Source organism: Microcebus murinus, chromosome 27, assembly GCF_040939455.1.
Source record: "Microcebus murinus isolate Inina chromosome 27, M.murinus_Inina_mat1.0, whole genome shotgun sequence".
Taxonomy (NCBI): Eukaryota; Metazoa; Chordata; class Mammalia; order Primates; family Cheirogaleidae; genus Microcebus; species Microcebus murinus.
This window is the reverse complement of record NC_134130.1, coordinates 10,299,410-10,323,716: the sequence shown is the minus strand read 5'-3', so window position 1 is coordinate 10,323,716 and position 24,307 is coordinate 10,299,410. Positions and strand designations below refer to the sequence as shown.

The following is a 24,307-nucleotide window of genomic DNA, read 5'->3' as shown; positions in this document are numbered from 1 at the left end:
CAATTTTTAAAAGCAGAAAGACCACCAATAATGAGGTAGACTTCAATTCGTTTCAACAAACATCGGTAACCTATTATTCAATTAAATTGAGTTTAACAAAGATTTTTTAATGAACCATACACATGACTATAGACACAATGAGGATAATACGATAGTTTCTGCTCTTGGTGAGCTCATAGTTTAGCAAGAGGAAAATATAATCAAGACAACTTATTCCAACAGTTGCTACAAGACAGCATAATGTACAAAGAGTTCAACTTAGCTGCGCTTAAAGTGAGATGGCTATGGGACATACAGGTAGAAATGTCAACTAAGCAGATGTTCACATATAAAATTTGGAAGAAAGATACAGATGTTACTTTGAGATTTGGGGATCATTGTGGTGATTCCACCTAGAGACAGCTTGTAAAAAATAAAACCCTGGAAAACACCAGCTATTTAAAGGTAATGTAGAGAAAGAGGAGTCAGTGAAAGATGTATAGGTGAAGGAAAACTAGGAGAAGACAGTTTGCAAAAAGCCTGGAGAGGAGAAAATGTGAAGTGTGGTCAACTGTGTCAAATGGAGCAGCATATTTTCAGGCATTAGGGAAGGACCAGTAGAGAGAATTGAAAATGGAAGAAAACAGAGGAATGAGTGGCAGAATAAGGTCTCATGGGAGTTTAGAGCAGATGGGATGAAAAGTGCTGGGAGATGCGTTAGTCTTGAACACAGAATGGAACACCTTGGCCTGACACTGCAGGTGTCAGGAGGAATTTTAAGAAGTATGGAATTTTAAGTGTATGGAGAGGGGTAAGGACTTGAAGCATTCCTGCCTGATGACCATTACTCCCTGTTAATCGTGGGATGCTTAGCTAGGAGATCAGGCACAGTGGAAACTAAGCAGGGGCCTCAAGGGAGGGACGAAATCTGCAATAGCTGCTGAGATGACAAAGCATAAATACGAAGAATATCCAATAGCACGGACAGTTCGATGAGCTTAAGGACCATATGCTTGTGTGATATGAATAGCTCCCATTGTGTGTTTTCCCTCTAGCTGTGCTGAACAGTCCATATGTGGGAGTGAGGTAATTAAATGGAAAAGCTGATCCAAAGTCTCAGATTTGCAGAACATTGAAAGCAGATGATTTAGGGATCTGAGGGCGAAGGTAGGAGAGAAGTTCCAGTCACTGACGAAAGAATCCTGCCCGCTAGAGGAAGTGATCAGAACATTTATAGATGCTAAAAAAAAAAAAAAAATGGGAGGGTTAAGAGAGTGGGAGTCTGTGCTGATAAGGCTTGTTAGCTGCTGGAAGGAAGCTATAAATGAGAAATGTTATTTCTCTATAATAACAATATGTTGAAGAAAACAAATAGCTATTATTTATTAAGCAATTACTATGTGACAGGCAGTGATTTGAATTTTTCTTTTTCCATTTAATTGCAATGACAACCCTGTGAGGTAGTTACTATTATTAAGGCCTTTTTTTTCTTTTAGATAAGTAAATTAAAGTACTAAGAGCTTAAATAACTTGCTAAGATCACAAAGCCAGTAGGTGGCCGAGCCCACTTCCTTAACTATTAATACTATGCAGGCCCAAGTCAAAGACATGAAGACATATAGTTTATTTACAAAGGAATGAAGTTTCACAGGAAACAGAGGGAAGTGGACAGTAAGAAAACATGTGGAGAGTGGGGAGGCAGAATTTAGGGAGAGGAGGACAGTGAATGGGACAAAGTGAGAGACAGGAATAGATCATTGAGGAGGTCCACAACTTTAATGATGCTAAAGGATTACCAGAATGAATGGCATTGGAAAAACAGCTGGCCCTAGATTTCCCAACTTTACAAATAAGAGAATTTTCTACTTGTTTTCCAGAATGAGATGTGCTCATGTGATAGAGTACAATCTTAGTGATGGAATTTTTCATGATGATAAAAATGAAACTTCCAGAGTTTGGTCACCACCCCATAAAAATTAACTGGTTTCATTATTTTTTCCCTAAAGAATATTTCTGATCTGGATATGTAAGTCAAAGGAGGAAGAAGAACAGGAATTAAATTATAGTCTACATGTCCTTCATCACGCAGGCTTTAAAATGCCATGAAATAAAGTAAAAAAGGAACATGAAAGGCAGCCTTTTAAATAGAGAAGTTATAAAGTAATAGGCATCTGAGAGGTGCATGGGGAAATGGAGAATTTTGCTTAAGTAGAAAACAGGGTTGAGGGAAATTAGGGGCCAATTGCACATGTCTGTATGCACCAGGTTTTTACTTAGCAGTCTCTGTGCCTCTCCACACATCTGTCGGCATGGCCAAGGGCATTTACCAAGTTGTTTTTTGTACATTTACCAAGTTGGTTTTTTGTACATTTACCAAGTTGTTTTTTGTACCAGCACTAAAGTCTGGGACATCAAAATATATTTATGAACATAACAAGGCATGCTTGTTTTTAAAATGTATTCAAAAGGACCACTCTAGAGCAACCAATGGCTTTGGTGACCTGAATCTTCTCTAGGGGAATAAATATATACATTTCTATGGGAAATAAACACTTCTCTGGGAAAACTGAGTCCAGCCAGTTTTCTGAGATTGTATTCCAGCAGTACCTGCATCAGGACCGCTATGGCTAATCCTCTGAAATGCAAATACCAGAGGCTCCTCCAGACCCAAAAATCAAATCTCCAAGTATAAGTCCTGGTGATCTGAACTTTTAAAAATTTCCTAATGGATTTGTATGTGTGCAACAGCTTTTGAGTCTTTGGTCACCCAGAAGGGATACCAAAACAAAGCAAAACTGGCTGGCTGAGAGCCAGAGCGGCAACGGATATTTCCTCACTGTAAACTCTTTTCTACCTTTTGGATTCTGAATCTTTTCATGAACAAAACTTAAAGAGTGAGCACCATTTTGATATTTGCAACGCCAGCATCAGGCAGAGCATCAGGCAAAAAGCAGGCTAATCATAAAAATATTTATGTTGGCCGGGCACAGCCTGTAATTCTAGCACTCTGGGTGGCCGAGGCGGGCAGATGATTTGAGCTCAGGAGTTTGAGACCAGCCTGAGCAAGAGCAAGACCCCATCTCTACCAAAAAATAGAAAGAAATTAGCCAGACAACTAAAAATATATGTAGAAAAAATTAGCCAGGCATGGTGGCGCATGCCTGTAGTCCCAGCTACTCAGGAGGCTGAGGCAGGAGGATCGCTTGAGCCCAGGAGTTTGAGGTTGCTGGGAGCTAGGCTGACACCACGGCACTCTAGCCCAGGCAACAAAGTGAAACTCTGTCTCAAAAAATAAAATAAAATAAAATAAATAAAAATATATGCGGATTTAAACTGATCACCATGGTCATGAAATAGTTTATAATAAATAACACACATTTTTTTATATCCCTGTTTCTTCTCCCCTTCCCCAACATTCTCAAAAGAAAGAGAGTAGTTTCTGTCTTGCCAACAGCTTTGGCACCAGGACCCATGTTTTGTTCCTTCTGAGAACATACATCCCCCATAACTGGAACTTAATAGATGTACAGGGTTGATGTTGGCAAGCACAGATAAAGCTTCTCATATTTTTCTCTTAGTTATATTTTTATGAATAGTATCTATTTCATTTATCATAAATAGTGGAGTATGCAGAATTTAGCATTTACCTTTTCCCTTTTACAGAAAAAAAAAATTCCCAGATAAGTATCTTGTTATACATATATGTGTCTATCAAGCTAGAAGGAATATTTTTCAATTGTTAATCAAATAAACTTTGTGCCTCTGGCAGAGTTTTCAAGAGCTTGTTAAGTCGTTTTGGTAACAACTAATTACTCCTGCTGTGTTTATAGCAAAAAATTTTTAATAAGGGCAGTTGTAACTTTGTTTGACATTTTCTTCTTTCTCACTGGCATCTCTGGGTATAATAAAAATAATTTTTTGACCCATTCTGTCTTTATAAAAAAACAAACCAAAAATAAAACCTCAGTTCTGAAACACTCCTAAAATTATAAAAGCATCATCTTTAGGAAAAGATGAATATTGACTTTCCCTGAACTGGTGGTAGCCTTTTTAAGCTTGTTTGTTTGTTTGTTTGTTTGTTTGTTTGTTTGTTTGTTTCTATGCTGAACAGAAATTGTAGTTAGGTGAGGAATTTCTAAGAAGTGAAGTGATATTATGAATTCATAGGTTAGAACACAGGTAAGGAAGGAATAAATGCTGTTTGCAAAGCAAGCTAAGTCTTTGGACAAAACATTCTTGTTATATATCTGTTCTCACCAGTCCTGTTGCTTATTGTGCATACCTTCCCAATTAAAAAAGATAAAGAGAAAACTTGGAGACATTACATGTTCCGCAAAAGATATGCTATACTCCATGTCTAGAGAGAATATTGTGATTCATTAAAAAAAGCATAAAATGAAATTGAAGTGTTTAATATTCTGACAAATTATACTGCCTTTATGGCCTTGTATTTCTTTAGGAGCATGAAACAAATCCCAGGCTTCAGTCCAAAGTCTAAAAGGGTCAGAAGGTAATATCCATTACAAAAGTATTACTTTGAAGCAGTCCCTTCACTTAGGGTGCACTTTGCATTATGATAAAGTGGGAATACAAAAATAGAATTGAAAACCTTGGAAATGTTCCATGCTTGGAGGCTAAGTAGCTTTTCTTTTATAGGACTAAGTTTGACACCTTGTAAGTATCCCCTTAACTCTTGCAAATCAGGTTCAATTTCATCAAAACAATATGATTAAGTAGCTCATAACTCATTTTGGTTTGCCTCTGTCTTTATCTGAGTAGCATTTTTTTAACTTTCTATAGTCATGCAGGTAAATAAGTAGCTTCTGCCGTGTTACAGAACAAAATGTGTTCTGAGATTAAAAAGTGAATTCAAAGGGAGTTCAAATGTATTAGTATCACAAAGTCATGTAGTATCTCTAAGTTTTCCATTTTCTGTCTAATGCAGATATTATTCAAGTGAACTATGACACCTATAGGATGTATTGATATATCTTTCACAAAAATAAAGCAAGAAATTTGAATTAGTGGCTAATAGGTTAAAAAGACACTTATTTTTAAATTGGTATTAAAAAATTATTTAAGAGAAGGGCAATTTAGAATTATCATTTTGTTATTTGTTATTAAGCTACACTGAAAAATGTGGCTTACAAAACAAATGAGTAAACAGTGCCTCTAACAGATACTGGAAAAGAACTTTCAAATTTAAAAATGATTTTCATAAGTTTCTCAGTTGCGTAACATTTTATAAATTTTGAAGGAGAAAAAGAGGGGATTTAAAAAGTCACAGAATTAAAGCTACTACCAAAAAAAAAATAAGGTTAAATTTTAAAGGTCTCACTTTTCAGAAAGACCCAAAATGGTAAAAGTCTTACTTAACAATTCCATAGCTACATCAGTCTGCTGGTACAGATAGCTATTTAAAATCACCCTCAGAGTATTTTGCTTGCAAAAGTTCTAAGATTTAATATATGATCAGGCAGAGTGAATAGAGACACAGTGGAATTTTCTTGATCACAGGTAAAGTTTTTCATGTGAAAGCCCACAAGATTTGCTCTATAGAATATAGGATATTACTATTTCTTCTTATTCATAGTTGTAATTACATTTTTTCTTATTTGTCACATCAAATCTTAATATAACTTTTTCTCTCATCTCTGCCACTTAACCTCAATGAATCTTCCTGAATATTTCTTTCAGTTTCTTAATGAATGACCTTATGTTCATTATCATGACAATAACAATAACCATTATTACTATTCATTCACATGACATTATATATTTTGGGAAAGTACTATTAACACATGAGTTATTTTTATGAAATATGTTAAATTTAAGGAAAAAATGTTCATCAAGTCTTGCTGACAAAAAATCAGTATGCATTAATATAATGAGAGTTTTAGAGACATCTAAAATCCAAAACCATGCCATGAATTGAAACCTTGTGCAAAGACTAAAGGAAAAAAAACTGGCATTGCTGTGATTACACTGCCCTCTAGTGTTAAGATAACTGATGTTTGCACTGAAGTTCATTTGCCTTTTCAGATCAGCATTTTCATGACCCATTTGTCCAACTATGGGAATGATCGACTGGGATTATACACATTTGTGAATCTGGCCAACTTCGTGCAGAGCTGGACCAACCTGCGACTTCAGACTCTGCCTCCAGTGCAACTGGCTCACAAGTATTTTGAGCTATTTCCTGATCAGAAAGACCCTCTCTGGCAGGTAAGATTTGTTCAATAACTGGTATAAATTTTTAAATACAGAAACCTATTTTATAGTTCTGTTTCATAATCCAAATCTGAAAAGTAAAGGCATCTGAGAAAAAGCTGTACATTCTTGAAATGTTAGTAGATTTGAGACAGTACTTCTTCCTGAATTGTAATCTTACATTATTGCTACATAGCCAAATTCTGTTCTCTTGCCCATCAGAAATTTTTGCATTTTGAAAGTTCAATGAGGGATACAGTGAATGTAACTTTCATTCAGGAGTGAGAGATCAATTTCACATGGCAACAGGCTGAAAGAGTAGAAGGTGGCGAATGGGCAGGTGGCCAGCTGGGTGGCCTTGAACACATCCCCGTCTCTAATGGCTCTGAGAAGAGTTCAGAACTGACATCTGCCTTCTGAAACATGAGGTACATCGGCAGCCACAGAATGTGGGCAGCTTTCAAAAGTATCAATTAGGGATTACTTTGGACATGGGAGTATTTCATGGGAAAATCATTGAGCTTCCTAAGAGAAAATACCACACTAATATGACATATTCAAACTGTTCTAGAAGTAACTCACATTTCAAAGCATAGACTCATGTGTCATAGAATTGCAGGAAACTACTTTGAATTTCAATTATCAGCTCCCTGATCTGCAGAAACTAGTAATTTTAGCAAACAGTTACATAGTGCTTACTATGTAGGCATTTGACATGTGTTATCTGATTTACTCCTCACAAATACCCTATGTGGTAGATACAGGTATTATTTGCATTTTATAGATAAAGAAACTAAGGCACAGAAAGGCTGAGTCAATTATGCAAGGTCACACAGCTAGTGCGTCACAGAGTACAATCAGTTCCAGGCCCATCCGGCTCCAGAGGCTGTGCTCTTAATCCCTGTTCTCAATGCTACTAGAGTAACAGCCCGAGCTGCTGCTAAAACAGTAACAATCTTCAGAAATCAGTAAATTTCACAGATTGAAGTTGTGGTGAACTCTGAACTCTACAGTCAATTCACCCAGCTTTGAACTGTGTGCTAATTACCTCCTGAGCACAAATAGGTAGCTCCAAGAAGAAACGTGGCTACACATCTAGCAGGTTAAGGTCAGTGGTTATGGACCTACGACTGCATATCACTTTTCAGTTGTTGTAATAAGCGTCTTTTCATCTTAACCACTACGAAACATCAGCACCTGTTAGCCACTGGAAAGATATGGAACTTTCCTGCTAATTTAACACCTTATTTTTAAACTGAAATCATTATTATTTCAGGTGACAAGTTTATAATGATTTTTTTCCAGAACAGCAGCCAAAAAGAATACTCTCACTTTAGTCGCAACATCTGCTGCTTATTAAAAATAAGCAGGTTTATTTAACTTTAGATTTCTACAGTAGTAATTGAATAGAAATGAAAATTGTTCCTGTTTGCCTGCCCATTCCTGAAATAATATTAAAAGATACTTTAATTCTTTTCCCTTTTCCATGTAATACTTACGTTGCAGTTAAAACAAAGGGTGTTCTAGATACGTCCTGCATGGTGGGTGTTGGTGTGAAGTATTATAGACCGAAAGCAGAATCCCTAAAGTAGTAATTCACCTTTATTTTTACCCTTTAGCTAAAATTTAGCACTTTTAGCATCATACTCTGTAAAGTTACATTTTTAGATATACATTTAGGGACCTTTGAAGGCAGCTGAAAGGAATACGCTGTCTCTTTAGTATTATTATGGCCAGATTTCTTTCCCTTTGAAGCACAGCAGGAAAGCTCAAGGTTACTTAGAATAAAAATGATACTTTATATCTCAGTTATTTATTGAATACTGAGGAAGTATCTTCTTTTAGGTTAGCAGGAAGCATAGTCTCTGCCCCACAAGCTCACTATTAAAGGGGAAAAAAAGGGAAAAATTAAGACATAGAAACTGCCAGTAGCAAAAATACATGTATAAAATATAGCAAAATATATGTATAAAACTCTTGGTGCTGTGAGGCTGTTTGCCCAAAGTGGAAATATCTCCCCTCCTGTACCTGCTCAGCAGACTCTCAACTTCTGGGTGGAAAGGAGTTATTCAAAGCTTTTGTGATGCCACTGTAGGGCTTCCATTCTTAAAAAAAAAGAAGAAGAAGAAGAAAAAGAAAACAACTCATTTTTACCCCGTTGTTTCCTAGGCTATCAGTTAAGGACAGAAGTTGGAAAAGCTAGCACACAGAGTGGACACACACACACAAATGTATCTCTATATTCTTCTCCCACTTAGAATCCTTGTGATGACAAACGCCACAGAGACATTTGGTCTAAAGAAAAAACCTGTGATCGCTTACCAAAATTCTTGGTGATAGGACCTCAGAAAACTGGTGAGAACTTTTTGTGTTATGATTGACCAAACAGTATAAAAATCTTGATGAACAGACAATGAGTTCTTGTCACAATGATTTCATAAACCTCCTCTAAATGCTGATGAATGAATACCATACTTTTCTCAGACATAATCTTTATTTAGCTCAATAATGTACTTAAATGCTTGTCAAAGTGTTTTTTAAGGTGAAAAGAATTAAATAGATGTCACACAGTTTGAATATCCAGCAGCCATTTTGGTAGCACATGTTATTTTGTTTCCAAAGATCTTTTTTTCTAGATGAATTTCATCTGTGTATTTTTTAATTGAATTTTGAAATATTTTCTTTTTTTAACTGGCACATAATTGAACATATTTATGAGTTTCATAGTGATGTTTCAATACATATAATGTATAGTGATCAGATCAGAGTAATTATCATATTCATCATCTAAACATTTATTATTTCTCTGTGTTTGGAAGATTCAGTATCCTTCAAGTAATTTGAAACTGTTTGTTAACATGTTAACTGTAGTCATCCTACAGTAGTTTAGAACACTAGAACTTGTTCCTCCTATCTGGCTATAATTTTGTATCCTTTAACAAATTCATCCCTATCTCTTTCCCCCCTTGCTCTTCTCAGCCTCTAGTATCCTCTGTTATACTTTTTACTTCTGTGAGATCAACTTTTTTTTTTTTTTACCTTCCACATATGAATGAGAACATGTGGTGTTTAGTTTTCTGTGCCCAGCTTATTTCGCTTAATATAATGAGCTTTGGTTCCATCTGTGTTGCCATGAATGACAGGATTTCATTCTTTTTCTTGGATGAATGGTATTGCACTGTGTAATATGTACCACGGTTTCTTTACCCATTCATCTGTTGTTAGACACCCAGGTTGGCTATCATGGGAGTACAGATATCTCTTTGATATACTACTGATTTCCTTTCTTTTGGATAAATGCCCAGTAGTGGGATTTCTGGATCATATGGTAGTTCTATTCATAATTTTCTGAAAAACCTCCATACTGTTCTCCCTAGAGGCTATACTGGTTTACATTCCCACCAGTGTAAATATGTTCCTATTTCTCCATATCCTCATCAGAATTTTTTTTTTCTTTTTGATAATAGCCATCCAAACTGGGATGAGATGATACCTCATTGTGGTTTTGATTTGCATTTCCCTGGTGATTAGTGATATTGAGTATTTTTTCATATATTTGTTGGCCATTGGTATATCTTTTTTGTTTTAGAAATGTCTGTTCAGATCATTGGCCCATTTTGCAGTTGGATTGTCTGGTTTTTCACTGTTGAGATGCTTCTGTTCCTTGCATATTCTGGATATTAATCCTCTGTAGATGAGTAATTTGCAAATATTTCCTACTATTCTGTAGGTTATCTTTTCATTCTGTTGATTGCTTCCTTTCCTGGGCAGAAGCTTTTTAGTTGACATAATACCTTTTATTTTTGCTTTTGTGCTTTTGCCTGTGCTTTTTAGTTCTTACTCATAAAATCTTTTCCAAGACCAGTGTCCTAAAGCATTTCCCCTGTGTTTTCTTCTAGTAGTTTAATAGTTTGGGTCTCATATTTAGGGCTTTGATCCATTCTGAATTGATTTTTTTTTTTTTTTTTTTTTTTTTTGAGACAGAGTCTCGCTTTGTTTCCCAGGCTAGAGTGAGTGCTGTGGCATCAGCCAAGCTCATAGCAACCTCAAACTCCTGGGCTCAAGCAATCCTGCTGCCTCAGCCTCCCAAGTAGCTGGGACTACAGGCATGTGCCATCATGCCTGGCTAATTTTTTCTATATATATTAGTTGGCCAATTAATTTCTTTGTATTTATAGTAGAGACAGGGTCTCACTTTTGTTCAGGCTGGTTCGAACTCCTGACCTCAAGCAATCCACCCGCCTTGACCTCCCAGAGTGCTACTATTACAGGCGTGAGCCACTGCGCCCAGCCCTGAATTGATATTTTGATGTAGGCATATATTGCTATAAACTTGCCTTTACTACTGCTTTTGCTGTGTCCCATAGGTTTTGGTATGTTTCTATTTTCATTTTCTTAAGGAATTTTTAAATTTTCTTCTTAATTTCTTCATTGACTTATTGATCATTCAGAAGCATATTGTTTAATTTCCATGTATTTGTATCGTTTCTGAAGTTTCTATTATTATTGATTTCTAGTTTTATTTCATTATGGACAAATAATATACTTGATATGAGGTTTTTTTTTTTTTTTGAGACTTTTTTTGTGTCTTAATATGATCAATCCTGGAGAATGTTCCATATGCTGTTGAAAAAAATATGTATTCCGCAGCTGTTGGGTGAAATGTTCCATAAATGTGTGTTAGATACATTTGGTCTATGGTGCAGTTTAAATCCAATATTTCGTTTTTAATTTTTATGCCTATATGATCTATCCAATCCTGAGAGTGAGGTCTTGAAGTCCCCACCTATTATTGTATTGGGGTCTGTCTCTCCTTTTAGATCTAATAACGTTTCCTTTATATATCCAGCTGCTTCAGTGTTGAGTGCACATATATTTACAATTGTTATACTCTCTTTCTGAATTTCTCTTTCATTATTATTCAATGTCCTTTCTTTGTTTCTTTTTACAGCTTTTGACTTGAAATCTGTTTTGTCTGATATAAGTGTAGCTACTCCTGCTTGCTTTGGTTTTCAAAGCATGGAATATCTTTTTCCATATTTTAACTTCAGTCTATGTGTGTCTTTAAAGGTGAGATGAGTTTCTTATAGGCAGCATATTGTTATGTTTTTTAATCTATTCAGCCAGTTGATATCTTTAAATGGGAATTTATTACATTTACATTCAGAGTTATTATTGATAGGTGAGGATTTACTCCTGCCATTTTATTGATTGTTTTCTGGTTGTTTTGTACATCCTATGTTCCTTACTCCTCTCTTATTGTTTAGTTTTGCAGTTGAGTAGTTTTCTGTAGTAACAAGATTTAATTTCTTTCTCTTTCTCCTTTGTGTATTAGCTCTACCAGTGAGTTTTATAGTTTTATATGTTTTCAAGACGGTGGTAATTGTCTTTTTTCTTCCACATGTAAGACTCCCTTGAGTGTTTCTTGTAAGTTTGGTTTAATAGAGATGTATTCCCTTAGTTTTTGCTTGTCTGTGAAAGATTTTATTTCTCCTTCATTTCTGAAGGATAGATTTTCTAGGTATAATATTCCTAGTTGACAGGGTTTTTTCTTTTTTCTTTTTTTTTTTCAGTACTTTAAATATATCATCACATTCTCTCCAAACCTGTAAGGTTTCTACTGAGAAATCCACTGTTAGTCTAATGGATATTCCCTTATACATGACTTGACACTTTTCTCTTGTTGGTTTAGACTTCTTTTGTCTTTGACTTTTGACAATTTTACTATAAAATGCCTCAAAGAGGTATTGTTTGTGTTGCATCTCTTTGGGTTTCTTTGAGCTTCCTGTACCTGGATGTCCATCTTTCTTCCAAGACTTAAAACATTTTCTGCTATTATGTCATTAAATGTATTTTCTACATCTTTGTCCTTTTCTTCTCCTTCTGGAATGCCTATGACATGAATATTTGTTTTCTTAATGATATCCCATAAATTCTGTAGGCTTTCTTCATTCTTTTACATTCTTTTTTCTTTTTTGTTATTCCAGAAGACCTATCTTCAAGTACAGAAATTCTTTCTTCTGCTTGATCTAGTTTAGTCTATTGTTTAAGTTCTCAGTTGTATTTTTTTATTTCATTCATTTAATTCTTCAGCTCTAGGATTTCCTTTTGGTTCTTTTTACATATCTATCTCTGTTGAATTTCTCATTTATATCATGAATTGTTCCCCTGATTTTATTGAGTTGTCTATCTGTATTGTTTTGCATCTCACTGAGTTTCTTTAAAAATATTATTTGGAATTCTTTTTCTGCCATTTCATATATTTCCTTATGATTAGGCTCTGTTACTGGGGAATTATTGTTTTCCTTTGGTGGTGTCATATTTCCTTACATTTCTACATTTTACATGTTCCTATGTTGATTTCTATGCATCTGCTGGAGAAGTCACTTCTTCCAATTTTATGGAGTAGGTTTTATAGGAAAGGACTTTTTCTTATGAATGGGTTTTTAAGTTTTGGTTTGGTGGGGTATATTGACTTTGGTTCTAAGTGGATGCAGTAGTTTCTGTGTAGTTTCTTCAGCTATAATTCATATTAGTGATGTCTGCAAGTGTCTCAGTGGCCTAGGCTAAGAGAATTTATGATGGTAGTGGTGCGACTTTGCCAGGGGTGGGCTTGGTGGCCTGTTTCTCAGGTTGGGGGTGCATCTGTGCACATGATGGGTCAGCCAACGTGGGGGCTGGCTTGATAGGGGCCACTGGGGCCAGAGAGCTTTACTCTGCCCAGGAGCATGAGCACACAATTGCTCAGCCAGCCTGAGGGCATGCATGCCAGGAGCAGCCTGTGGGTCTGTTTCTCAGACCCAGAATGTGAGCACATAGTTGCTGAGCTGGCCTGGGGGCATGTTTGCTAGAGACCACCCGTGGGCCTATTTATCAGGCCCAGGATGCAGTCTCACAGCTTCTCAGCTGGCCTGGGTACATGTCTGCTGAGAGTGACCCACAGGGCTATTTCCCAGACCCAGTACGTGGGCACACAGCTGCTCAGCTGGCCTGGGGGTGTATCTACCAGGGATTGCCCACAAGGCTGCTTCTGAGGCCTGGGATGTGGGCCAAGGCTGCTTGGTTGGCCTGGGGCATGCTTTCTAGGGGCAGCCCATGGGGCCGTTTCTTAGATTTGGAACACATTCTCTGTAAAAGTAGTTCTCTTAGGTTGCCATCTTCCTGATATAGAGTATATCTGTAAACTATTTCTTACAGAGATGACTATTTTTTTTAAGTCTAAAAGATGTTTGACAAGCAGAATTCCTAGACATAGGAAGCTTTGTGCTAAGGAAGGTATTTATTCATACCCAGGAGAAATCTTTTTCACTTTTTATAAATTGGTGTGCAGTTTTTCTCTCAAAAACTTCTGTTTCTGTAAGAATTGGATTAAAATTAGGCCCAGTGGAAGCTTTAAAATGCCAGACATTCATGCCATTACCTGCATGATAAATTATTAGCAGCCCTTGGATTCTAGCTTCACAGAAAACAGCCATTTCAATCATATTATTTGCTATGGGGAATACTTTCCCTTTCCTCATCTCTCTAGAAATAACTGAGTAGAATGCTATACAATGTACATGGGGAGTTTAGTCTATTCATTTTTTCTTAGTCCCATTTGCAGATATCAATCTGAAAACAATAATAAATATGACAAATACTTTTCTTGCCCTTATTTATTTCACTCCTCCTTATCTATCTAAAGTCAAAAGGCAACTAGGAAAACATTTAAACTAAAGTGTTTTCAATGAACTTCCACTACCATCACATAAACGTGTCCTTACGGATCACATATTAAAGCTTGGTATTTCAGTTTGCTTCAGAAAGGCCTGCAGGGTAGACTTCCTCTCGTGTTGTACTGGATATACAGACACTTTAATATGATGATTAGGTGGCAGAATTATTACTTGTCATCTTAAACTCAATTGGGTTTCCAAATATTTGTTATAATTTAGATATGACATTTACCTTTGGAAGAGAATTTTTATGGAAATTGATTTTTTTCCTAGTTTTATTGAGGTATATTTACATACAACAAAATTCACCCATTTTAAATGTATAATTTAATGAATTTTGGAAATTGTACATAGTTGTATAACTACTACTATTAATACATTCATGACATAGAACAGCTCTGTTACCCTAAAAAATTTCTCCATGGCCCTTTGCTGTCATCCTCCCCACCCCATGCCTACACATAGGAAACCACTTTTCTACCACTGTAATTTTGCCTTGTCTAGAACTTCATGTAAATGGAAGGATATAGTATGTAATCTTTGTGTTTGACTTCTTTCACTTAGCATAATACTTTTGAGATTCATCCATGCTGTTGTGTATATCAATATTTTGTGAAATAGATTTTTTTTTTTTTTTTTTTTAATTTTTTTTTTTTTTGAGACAGAGTCTCACTTTGTTGCCCAGGCTAGAGTGAGTGCCATGGCGGCAGCCTAGCTCACAGCAACCTCAGACTCCTGGGTTCAAGCAATCCTGCTGCCTCAGCCTCCCGAGTAGCTGGGACTACAGGCATGCGCCACCATGCCCGGCTAATTTTTTCTGTATGTATTAGTTGGCCAATTAATTTTCTTTCTATTTATAGTAGAGACGGGGTCTCGCTCTTGTTCAGGCTGGTTTTGAACTCCTGACCTCGAGCAATCCACCCGCCTCGGCCTCCCAGAGTGCTAGGATTACAGGCGTGAGCCACCGCGCCCGGCCTGAAATAGATTTTTTAAGTAGATAAAAATATCTTCTCATATCAGTTATATGAGAATTAAATAGCTTCATTTTAACTACAGTTTTGTCAAAAGTATTTTTCTGGATAGTTTTGCAGAGACTTCTAGTTGTATGGATATTCAAATATTTTTGTATGTTGAGACTGACAAAACTATAAAAACTGAAGCTTTATTGGGTGGTTATTTAAATGTGTGCGTGTGATTATGTAGTTGAATTACCACTGGAAAAAAATATATGTAGGATGGTTTATATATAGGTAAAGACAGAATTCAGAAACCACAACAATTTTTTGACCACTGGTAAAACTTACATTATGCCTTTTACTGACTAGGCAAAGTAATTATATTGTATCCATCTTCTATTTTTGTCTAATTAATTCTGGTCATGAAGGCATGTTAACCAGCCTGAGCAACATAGCAAGACCCCACCTCTACAAAAAATAGAAAAATTAGCCGGGAATAGTGGCACATTCATGTGGTCCCAGCTACTTGAGAGGCTGAGGCAGGACGATTGCTCGAGTCCAGCCCAGGAGTTTGAGGTTGCAGCGAGCTAACATGATGCCACTGCACACTAGCCTGGGCAACAGAGTGAGACCCTGTCCCAAAAAGGAGGGGGCTATTAAAAGCAAACAATATAATTTAATACAATTCTTAAAAATAAAACTCAGAAAAGAATGTTTTCAGTTGATCTAAAAAAGGAATTAATCTGTTTTCTTTTTTCACATTGTAATAGTCATGCTGCTTATTCCCACAAAGATTTAGTCTTTTCAGTTTAAAAAAAATGCCTTTTGCATTTTTTTAATTATATCTCAATTATATACTTAATATATTTATTTATTACAGTTATAAATTATATCTTAATAAAGTTATTATTTTTTGAAGTATCTTTCAAATATTCCAGTATGGCACTAATTAGGTACTTTCACATAGATTATCTCACTTGGCCCTCATAAAACCCTGATAGCTAAGTATTTTCTTCCCCACTAAACAGATGCAAAAACTAAGACTCAGGTTAAATAATTTTTGTTGAAATTCACACAGCTGGTAAGTATCAGAAATAAAACTCTTGATCCTAGAATTTACCTGACTCCAAAGAACATGCTATTTCTAGTTTTCTGTGGATTTTAAGTACTATAGCATATTGTTTCACATTTCTTCTAAGACAGCGATTCTCAAAGGATGGTAATCAGACCAGCAGGTTAAGCATTACCAGAGAACTTGTTAGAAGTACAAATTCTTAGATCAGACCATAGACCTGCTAAATGAGAAATTCTGGGATAGAGCCCAGCTGTCTGTGTTTTAACAAGCCCTCCTGGTAAATCTGATATGTGCTAAAGTTTGAGGACCACTGTTGTAAGTCAAGCTTGTGAAGAACATTTTTACTGTGTATATCATAGATTACTACGTTTCATGCCCTATAGTAATCTATGATTGTAGATAAATTGTTCGTTGTTTAGCTCAGATGTCATCTAGGAACACTGCCTCTTTCATTTTTAGACAATATTGCTGTTGACAGAGTTACTTTAACTATTTTTCTATTGTATAGGTATGGTGAATTTAATCATGATACCAAAGAAAGCTTACCGGAGATATAAGAAAATTCAAAACTTTGTACAAATGGCAACATAATATTATTATAAGCAAAATTAGAATAATACTTTCTCCAAGTGAGAGAAATAGTATAAGGCCACATGTGATTACTATTGCTAGCTATTGATCTGGAATGCAATTAACAGGTCCCGCTCTGCAGATTGTATAATAGTGGAAACTACATTAGAGCAGAGAGGTAGAAACCAGAGGGTGTATTTCTCTCTTAGGAGTACTGAACACATAGAAATATTTTGATATTATGATATTATAAACACAGTCACAGTTGCAAGTGCATGGTTAAATCTTTAACAAACTGAACCCAAACTGCCTTTTTCTTGCAGCAGTCTGACTAAACTGTATACTTTACCTCCTAATAAATCTTTAGGTTTATAAAACACTAATATTATAGTTTCCGATGTTGCTCGCTTTAAAAAAAAAAATCACAGCTTTACTCCCAAATAGTCACAGATCTATATGGGTACTTGTGATATGCCATTGTCTTTCCAATAAAATGCAAATTTCATAAAGTATGTCACTAAGGAAGGGTACCACTTTTTTTCAAATTTAGCAATTTAAACAATTTTTCACTACCTTTTATAAGCATATAAGTACATTCACACTTAAGCAAACTTGTTGAAAGATTAAATTCTGCCTTGAGTTTAATTGGCTTCCCTAGGGTTCAGGAAGAACTTTATAGGAAAACCCAAGTCTCCATTTGGTAATGTAATATATGAAACAATGATACATTTCATTTATGTAAGACTTCATTAATGTCAAAATGTCTTCAGGTACATTATGTCTTTTCATCCTCAGAGAAAACCTACAAAATAACCAAGGCAGTTGATTTTCCATTAGGAGCGTGGAGACAAAGAGAAGCTAAAAGGCAAAGGCACAGACCACATCAGTGATTGAGCTGAGACCAACAGCCAGTTCTCTCCATCCCCCAGCGGGCCTCTCCACCTCACACCACACTGTCCCCTGTCGTAGAATCTGCTGCTTTTAGAAAGCTGGTTATCTATTCAGTTTAATTCAAGACGTACTTGTAACGAATCTGATTGGATCATTGTAATATTTTATTTATTAATGACTTTGAAGTACTAATAGCAGGAAATTGTATTTAATTAACTTCTAAACCTCTGTTGTCTTTTCAGGTACCACTGCTCTGTACTTGTTCCTGGTTATGCATCCTTCCATCCTTAGTAACTCCCCCAGCCCAAAAACCTTTGAGGAGGTACAGTTCTTTAATAGAAATAACTACCACAGGGGGATTGATTGGTAAGATGGGTTATTAGTATAAATCTAAAAGTCTATGTACTGTGCACAGTATAAACTTAGCACTAATATTTAGTAACATATAAGTTTGTAGCCACAAATGTAAGTTACCCTCTGTGCCTTGGAAATTGACTGAATAACATGAAAGAGCTCAGAAATTACTTATAACAAACTTTTCTCAGGTTATGAAGGGATTTCTTGACTCAAGAGAACCACATGTAATTTCAGTTGGCATTTATTATCTTTATTGGTAATTACAGATATGAAGTTGGAGAAGTAGGATAGTACCCAGGAATGTCATTTGTCTCTACTCATAAGAAAACACTTTCATGTCTTTCTCTTCTTGTGTACTTTTCATTAAGTGATGCTATAGCCCATATATATATAATTTTCTATTTTACTTTGATATAAGGGACAAAAAATAAGTAAATAGAACTAGAAATGTGTGTATATTTCATGAATAATCAAAGCTATAAAAAAGTTATCAACAATATACAAAATTTAATTTTTTGCCTTTGAATTGAAATTAGAAATATATCAGCCATCTGAAGAAAACAGTTAAACTAAAAAGTGAAAATGTCAGATATACACAAAATATAATAATGTAGAAATAGACAGTACAAAGTAACATGTTAATCATAAAATGTATCTATAGGTCTTGCTATTAAGGTATAATACTGGACAGAGAGTGGTATAAAAGTGGAATGCTCATAATAATTCTAGAGCCTAAACATAAACATTTTGCATGTATTTTAGCATAAAGAATCATGTATGTTAAGCTGTTGTCAAATTGTATGATCTCAGTTTTGTAAGTATCAACTCCCTCAAAAGTTGCTTGTGAATAGTCCAGATGGAAAGATAAAGAAATAGATTGAATATAAATCGAGTATAAATTGTGCACCTACTAGGATTTACATATATTCTAATTGTTCTATATTTCACTGCCAGTTCTTCAGTACAGGGTTTGATATTGATTAATTGTGTGGAGCTAAATAACAGCTGGGAAAATCAAGAAACCATCAACTATTTCAGCTGCTATCTGACCACTGACTCAAATGAATATGCTAGTGTAATATATAGTAGAATAAAATGATGTTAACATTAGAACTAAATGGAGTGATTAAAAACTACTTTGCAAGTGAACAGGAATGCAATACTCAGATTCCCTGGGACTTAAGAATAACTGTGGTAACAATTTTTTCATCATAAATTTCTCAAAAAATTTTTTGATCATCATGTGTATGGCCACTATAATAAAGAAAGGGTCTTTAGCAGTTTACGAAGAGATAATATAAATAAAGGCTAAAGAGCAATAAAATATTTTAAATATAACTCACTAAAAACATCCCAAATACAAATATTTTTGATTGACAAATTATATATTTATAAAAGGCAATTAACGCAAATAACAAATAATAGTAACTGCAAATGTCAACCTATAGAAATAACTATAGCTTTGCTTTCAATGACATCAATATTAACATATCCCAGTCCTCAGACTGGCCTTGCCTCTCTCTGAGACTCAAGCACCTCAGCTGTCCCTCTGGGACCATGGTGCTGCAAGACTGAAGATTATGTGTCCCAGAGTCCCAGGGTCATTTGAAGAATTAACCCAGGCATGGTCAGTTAATCTAACTACATGGATCTGCTTTCTGGAGAACTGGATAAAACCAGCAGTCTATGCACAGGCTTACGGCACAAGCAATGTAGGGCAGATGAAAATTAGAAAACTTTATCTGTGACAAAATAGTCAACATTTGCAATCAGAAGATCTAAGAAAAATGCTTGACTCATGCATACATGTAAGTTTTATGTTTTATGGTTTGGTCTTTTTTTTTTTTTTTTTTTAATAGGGGAGTTAATACAGTTGTAGGGTCTTTTTTTTTTTAAGAGACAAAGTCTCACTGTGTCGCCCAGGCTGGAGTGCAGTGGCACAGTCATAGCTCAGTGCAGCCTCAGGATCCCGGGCTCAAGGGATCCTCCTGCCTTGGCCTCCCAAGTAGCTGGGACTACAGGCATGTGCCACCGCAGTCGGCTATTTTTTTTTTTTTTTTTAGAGTCGAGGTCTTACTATGTTGCCAGGCTGGTCTCAAACTCCTGGCCTCAATTGACCCTCCCACTTCAGCCTTCCAAAGTGCTGAAATTACAGATGTAGGCCACCACTCCAGCCTGGTCTTATTATTTTTAAGTAAGGATGTAGTGGAGAGCTGGAGTGGTATGTGGAGAGCCATAAAATCCTGTTAGCATTTAGAACCTCTAAACATCTTCATCTGGCTTTGAGTAAAATCGATGAGAAATGCTCAGGGTCAACTCAAATAAATGGTGGGGTGTTGCAAAAAATCACATCTTTCAGGTAAAAGCAAAAATGCCAAAGTGTTATATTTTATGGATGTAGCAAAGCTTAAGGGTGAGGCAGGTGTTCACTTTTAACCCCCAAATAGTTAAACCACTCTGGAGCTTCCAGGTCCCACCCTGGAAATATGAACCTGAATTCCTTTTATTTACTTGTTTGTTCATCATTTTTCAAGTGCCTGTGAGGCATAGCCACAATGAATGTTACAGATGCACAGGCGAACAAGAACTGGACCTGCCTTCTCTGAGCCTCTGGGGACAGGCCAGATCAACACACTGTAGGTCCAAGATCCAGACCTGCTTAAAGTCAAAACCTAAACTTTTCCAGATATGAAAGACTTTTAGAAAGATGGGGTGGATTTTAGAGGCTAAAATCTATGCCCTTTGTGTGTGTGTTTGTGTGGTTTTTGAAGCCTTTTTCATAGCAAGCAAGCTTGAGACAAGCCTGGACCAAAGAGGATGCCACTAGTGACCAGACACTCAGGGTAACCTCAGCACCCTGGAACCAGTGTGAGTCTCTAAACAAGGACCCTAAAATTCGGCACTTTCTATAAATGGAATGTACACCAGAACAGGTAGCAGATCAAACTATCCAAAAACTTCTGTGTATCTCTTTCCTCCAAGAGGATGCCAGAATTACCTATCACCAACAAGGCAATTCCCAGAAAACATAAAAGGATTTCTTTACTGCTCTGAGTCTCAAGACATCACTTCGTTACACCAGCTAAACTTTGCAATGTGTTGACAACTGGATCCTACTGGATCCTACTTTATCATGCGAGATGACATGATCTGGCAATAGAAAGTGTGTGATTGTCTCGTGTGATCTTTCAGTCAAAAGAGAACAACACACTGTAAAAAAGAAGTCATTGCATGACTGCCATTGACTCTTTTGTTCAGTAATTATTGAACCACCTTGCTTTGGTATCCCAGAGTCATGGTGGCTTACGAATTGAAGAGGGTGGCAGTGGGGCCTGAGGCCATCATTATAAAATGTAAGAATCCCTAGAAGTTATATTTTTATGGTCTCTCTAAAAAAGCATTTTTCCTCTAAAAGGCATCCTTTAGTGCTTCAGAAATAAATCTATTATTATGTGCTGCATTAGTTATGCTACATTAGTTATGACAACTTTTATAAAGGTGGAACATTAAACAAAATCCTACATTGCAGCTCTTGACCCTACATGTGTCCCTGCATTTACCCCACTGATGATTTGAATTTTCACTTAAGGATGCAGGGCCTGACATTGGGATTTTATACTTGGAAATATGTATATACTTTTTAGACTTTTCTTACAACTATTCTAAAGAAGGACATAAGTAATTCTATATGAAAAAAAATTAAGCAAATAGGCAATATTTATACCAGATATGTTCTGCACTTTGACACTATGTGGTTAAACAGAACATCACCACAACACATTAGTGGGAATGAAATTATTCTACTTGTGATCAACCAACAATGTTTTGTCTAAATCCTCGTAAGATGTCTTTGAACTCAACATCTATGAATAATTTGTTTTGATAAAATTTTCTTTTCCAGTACTTATATTTTTCTCTGTACAGTATTTCTGCATTTAGATACATTTTAAATAGTTAGGCTGCTGATTGCTGCAGTTTGATCACTCTGTGTCTGCATTTTTGTTATCTCTGTATCTTTTATCCTGATGTTAAGCAAAACAAACTGTATTTAGAATGTATTTCAAAATGTATTTAGAAAAACATCTTCAAAATACATTATTAGTGTTCTGGATATTTTCCCCTTGCTAACAAAGAGGGACAAATCCCCCAAGGAAAAGGTTTTTTGTTTAGGAGACAAATGAATTTGTGGGATGCCTGTAACGTCTTCAGTCACCAGGATATGAATATAAAACAGAGTCTTATTTTGAGAAAAATATTCCTCTTCTAGGTATATGGATTTCTTCCCAATCCCATCGAATGTCACCACTGACTTCTTGTTTGAGAAGAGTGCCAATTACTTCCACTCAGAGGAAGCCCCTAAAAGAGCAGCTTCTCTGGTTCCCAAAGCCAAGATCATCACCATCCTCATTGACCCTTCAGACCGGGCATACTCCTGGTACCAGGTAAGGACAATACAGATAGAATCCAACAGATAGAAGGGGAGTATGGACAGGGGAGGATTGCTTTTAGCAACAGTCACCACCTCAGGTTTTAACAAAAGAGGAGATCTGCTAGTTGTTTGATATTTTCTCTATATTTTCATGGAGAAACTTTCTCCATTAAGTTTTTGTCCATTTTTAATCAATTTATTTAATAAAATTTGTTAATGCAATTAAGAAATTAAAATATAATAAAATATTATGTGCATGTATACCTATACATCTGCATTTTAAAAGCAAATGTTATAATAATTTTAAATGATTATGTTTCATCTAATACACGTGTATTCTATAAAGGGCCAGATAGCAAAAATGTCAAGTTCTGTGGGTTCTATGGTCTCTGTTGCAACTCTATCTTTATATTTTGAAAGAAGCCATAATTATGTAAATGAATGAATATAGTTGTGTTCCAGTAAAACAGTATTCATAAAAACAGATGGTAGGCCACAGATTGCTGACCCTGGCTGTAACAGAGTTTAAATAACTGTTTCCTATTAAAAAAAAAAAAAAAAACTCAGTGGCCAAGCAAATATAAGAGTTCTTCATCCCTGAAAGCGCAACCTGTCTACACCTGTTCTAAGCCTCCTTCTCATCTACTCATTGCCACTGTGTTTCTGATGTTGGTTAGAAGCTAGCACTGTTACTATCACTTTGAAATAATTTAACAGACTCTAGTAATAATACTTATATATCATATACATTTTACTTCAATATATCATTAAAAATGATATCTAGGAAAAAAAAGTTAAAACCTGTCCCAGTGATATTTTGATCAACAAATGGAACAGTTCAATAAAAAAACAGCCAAAATTATACATTAAACAGTAACAAAATTAAGAGTCAATGTTTTTAGTCCTAGGGCCCTTAGTTATCATTTCTCAGTTTTATAATTTAAAAAGCACTTTCCTAGTGTTCATGTGTTCATCTATTCATAAATAATTTAAATGACTACCATGTGCCAAAGTGTGATTTGAAAATGAACTGATAAATGCGGATGCTACACTTGACATTACTTTCAGTCTAATTGGAGAAATATGTCTAAATAAGCATATAAATGAGTGATGAGTGGTGGACAGACACATTCAGAGTGATAAAGCCCATCTGATAAAGACCCCCAGGGAGAGCAGCCTTCCTAACTGGCTGCCCCAGAGGAGCCCAAACACCAGAACTGCTGGGCATTTCCCTAAAGAAGGGAAGGATTTGTAAAGGGGGAAATTTAGGTAAAATTAAAATGAAGAAGTGTTTTGAGAGGTACAAGGCAGAGCTGTGTGTAAAGGAGTTATCAGCAAGTCAGGGCTGAAAAACAGACTAAGGGTCCTATTTCCTTGGAAACTTTAAAGTTAAGATAAATGTGGACCAGAAAAAACCTCATATAGCCAAAGCAATCTTAAGTAAAAAGAACAAACTGGGAGGCATCAGTCTTCCTGACTTCAAGCTGTACTATAAAGCAATAATAATTAAATCAGCATGGTATTCGCACAAGAACAGAAGTATTGATATTTGGAATAGGACTGAGATTCCAGAGATGAAACCATCTGCATATGGTAACCTAATCTTTGATAAAGCAGACAAAAATATACAATGGGGAAAAGAATCTTTCTTCAATAAATGGTGCTGGGAAAACTGGATAGCTACATGCAGAAGAATGAATCTGTATCCCTACCTCTCACCTCTCACAAAAGTCCACTCAAGATGGATAACAGACTTAAACCTAAGGCATGAAACCTTAAGGATCCTAGAAGAAGATGTTGGGAAAACCCTTTCACACATTGGTCTAGGCAAAGAATTCTTGAAGAGGACTCCCAAAGCAATCACTGCAGCAACAAAAATAAACAAATGGGATCTGATAAAATTAAAAAGCTTCTGCACAACCAAGGAAACTATCAGTAGAGCAAATAGACAACCTACAGAATGGGAGAAAATATTTGCTCTCTATACTTCTGATAAAGGTCTGATAACAAGAATCTATCTAGAACTCAAAAGAATTGACAAGAAAAAATCAAACAACCCCATCAATAAATGGGCAACAGAAACTTTTCCAAGGAAGACAGAATAATGGCCAGCAAACATATTAAA

The 24,307-nt window shown here is 35.8% G+C and overlaps 1 protein-coding gene across 2 annotated transcripts in view; it reads left to right on the top strand.

The window, feature by feature from the left end:
* Positions 1-24,307, top strand: part of LOC105883318 (N-deacetylase and N-sulfotransferase 3) — a 161,453-nt gene that overhangs the window by 112,884 nt on the left and 24,262 nt on the right. For both annotated transcript variants that reach the window (XM_075998354.1, XM_075998353.1), the window contains 4 exons: positions 6,022-6,204; positions 8,448-8,544; positions 17,639-17,762; positions 22,021-22,195. In XM_075998354.1, coding sequence (XP_075854469.1) covers positions 6,022-6,204; positions 8,448-8,544; positions 17,639-17,762; positions 22,021-22,195 — 579 coding nt within the window. The remainder of the gene's footprint in view (positions 1-6,021; positions 6,205-8,447; positions 8,545-17,638; positions 17,763-22,020; positions 22,196-24,307) is intronic.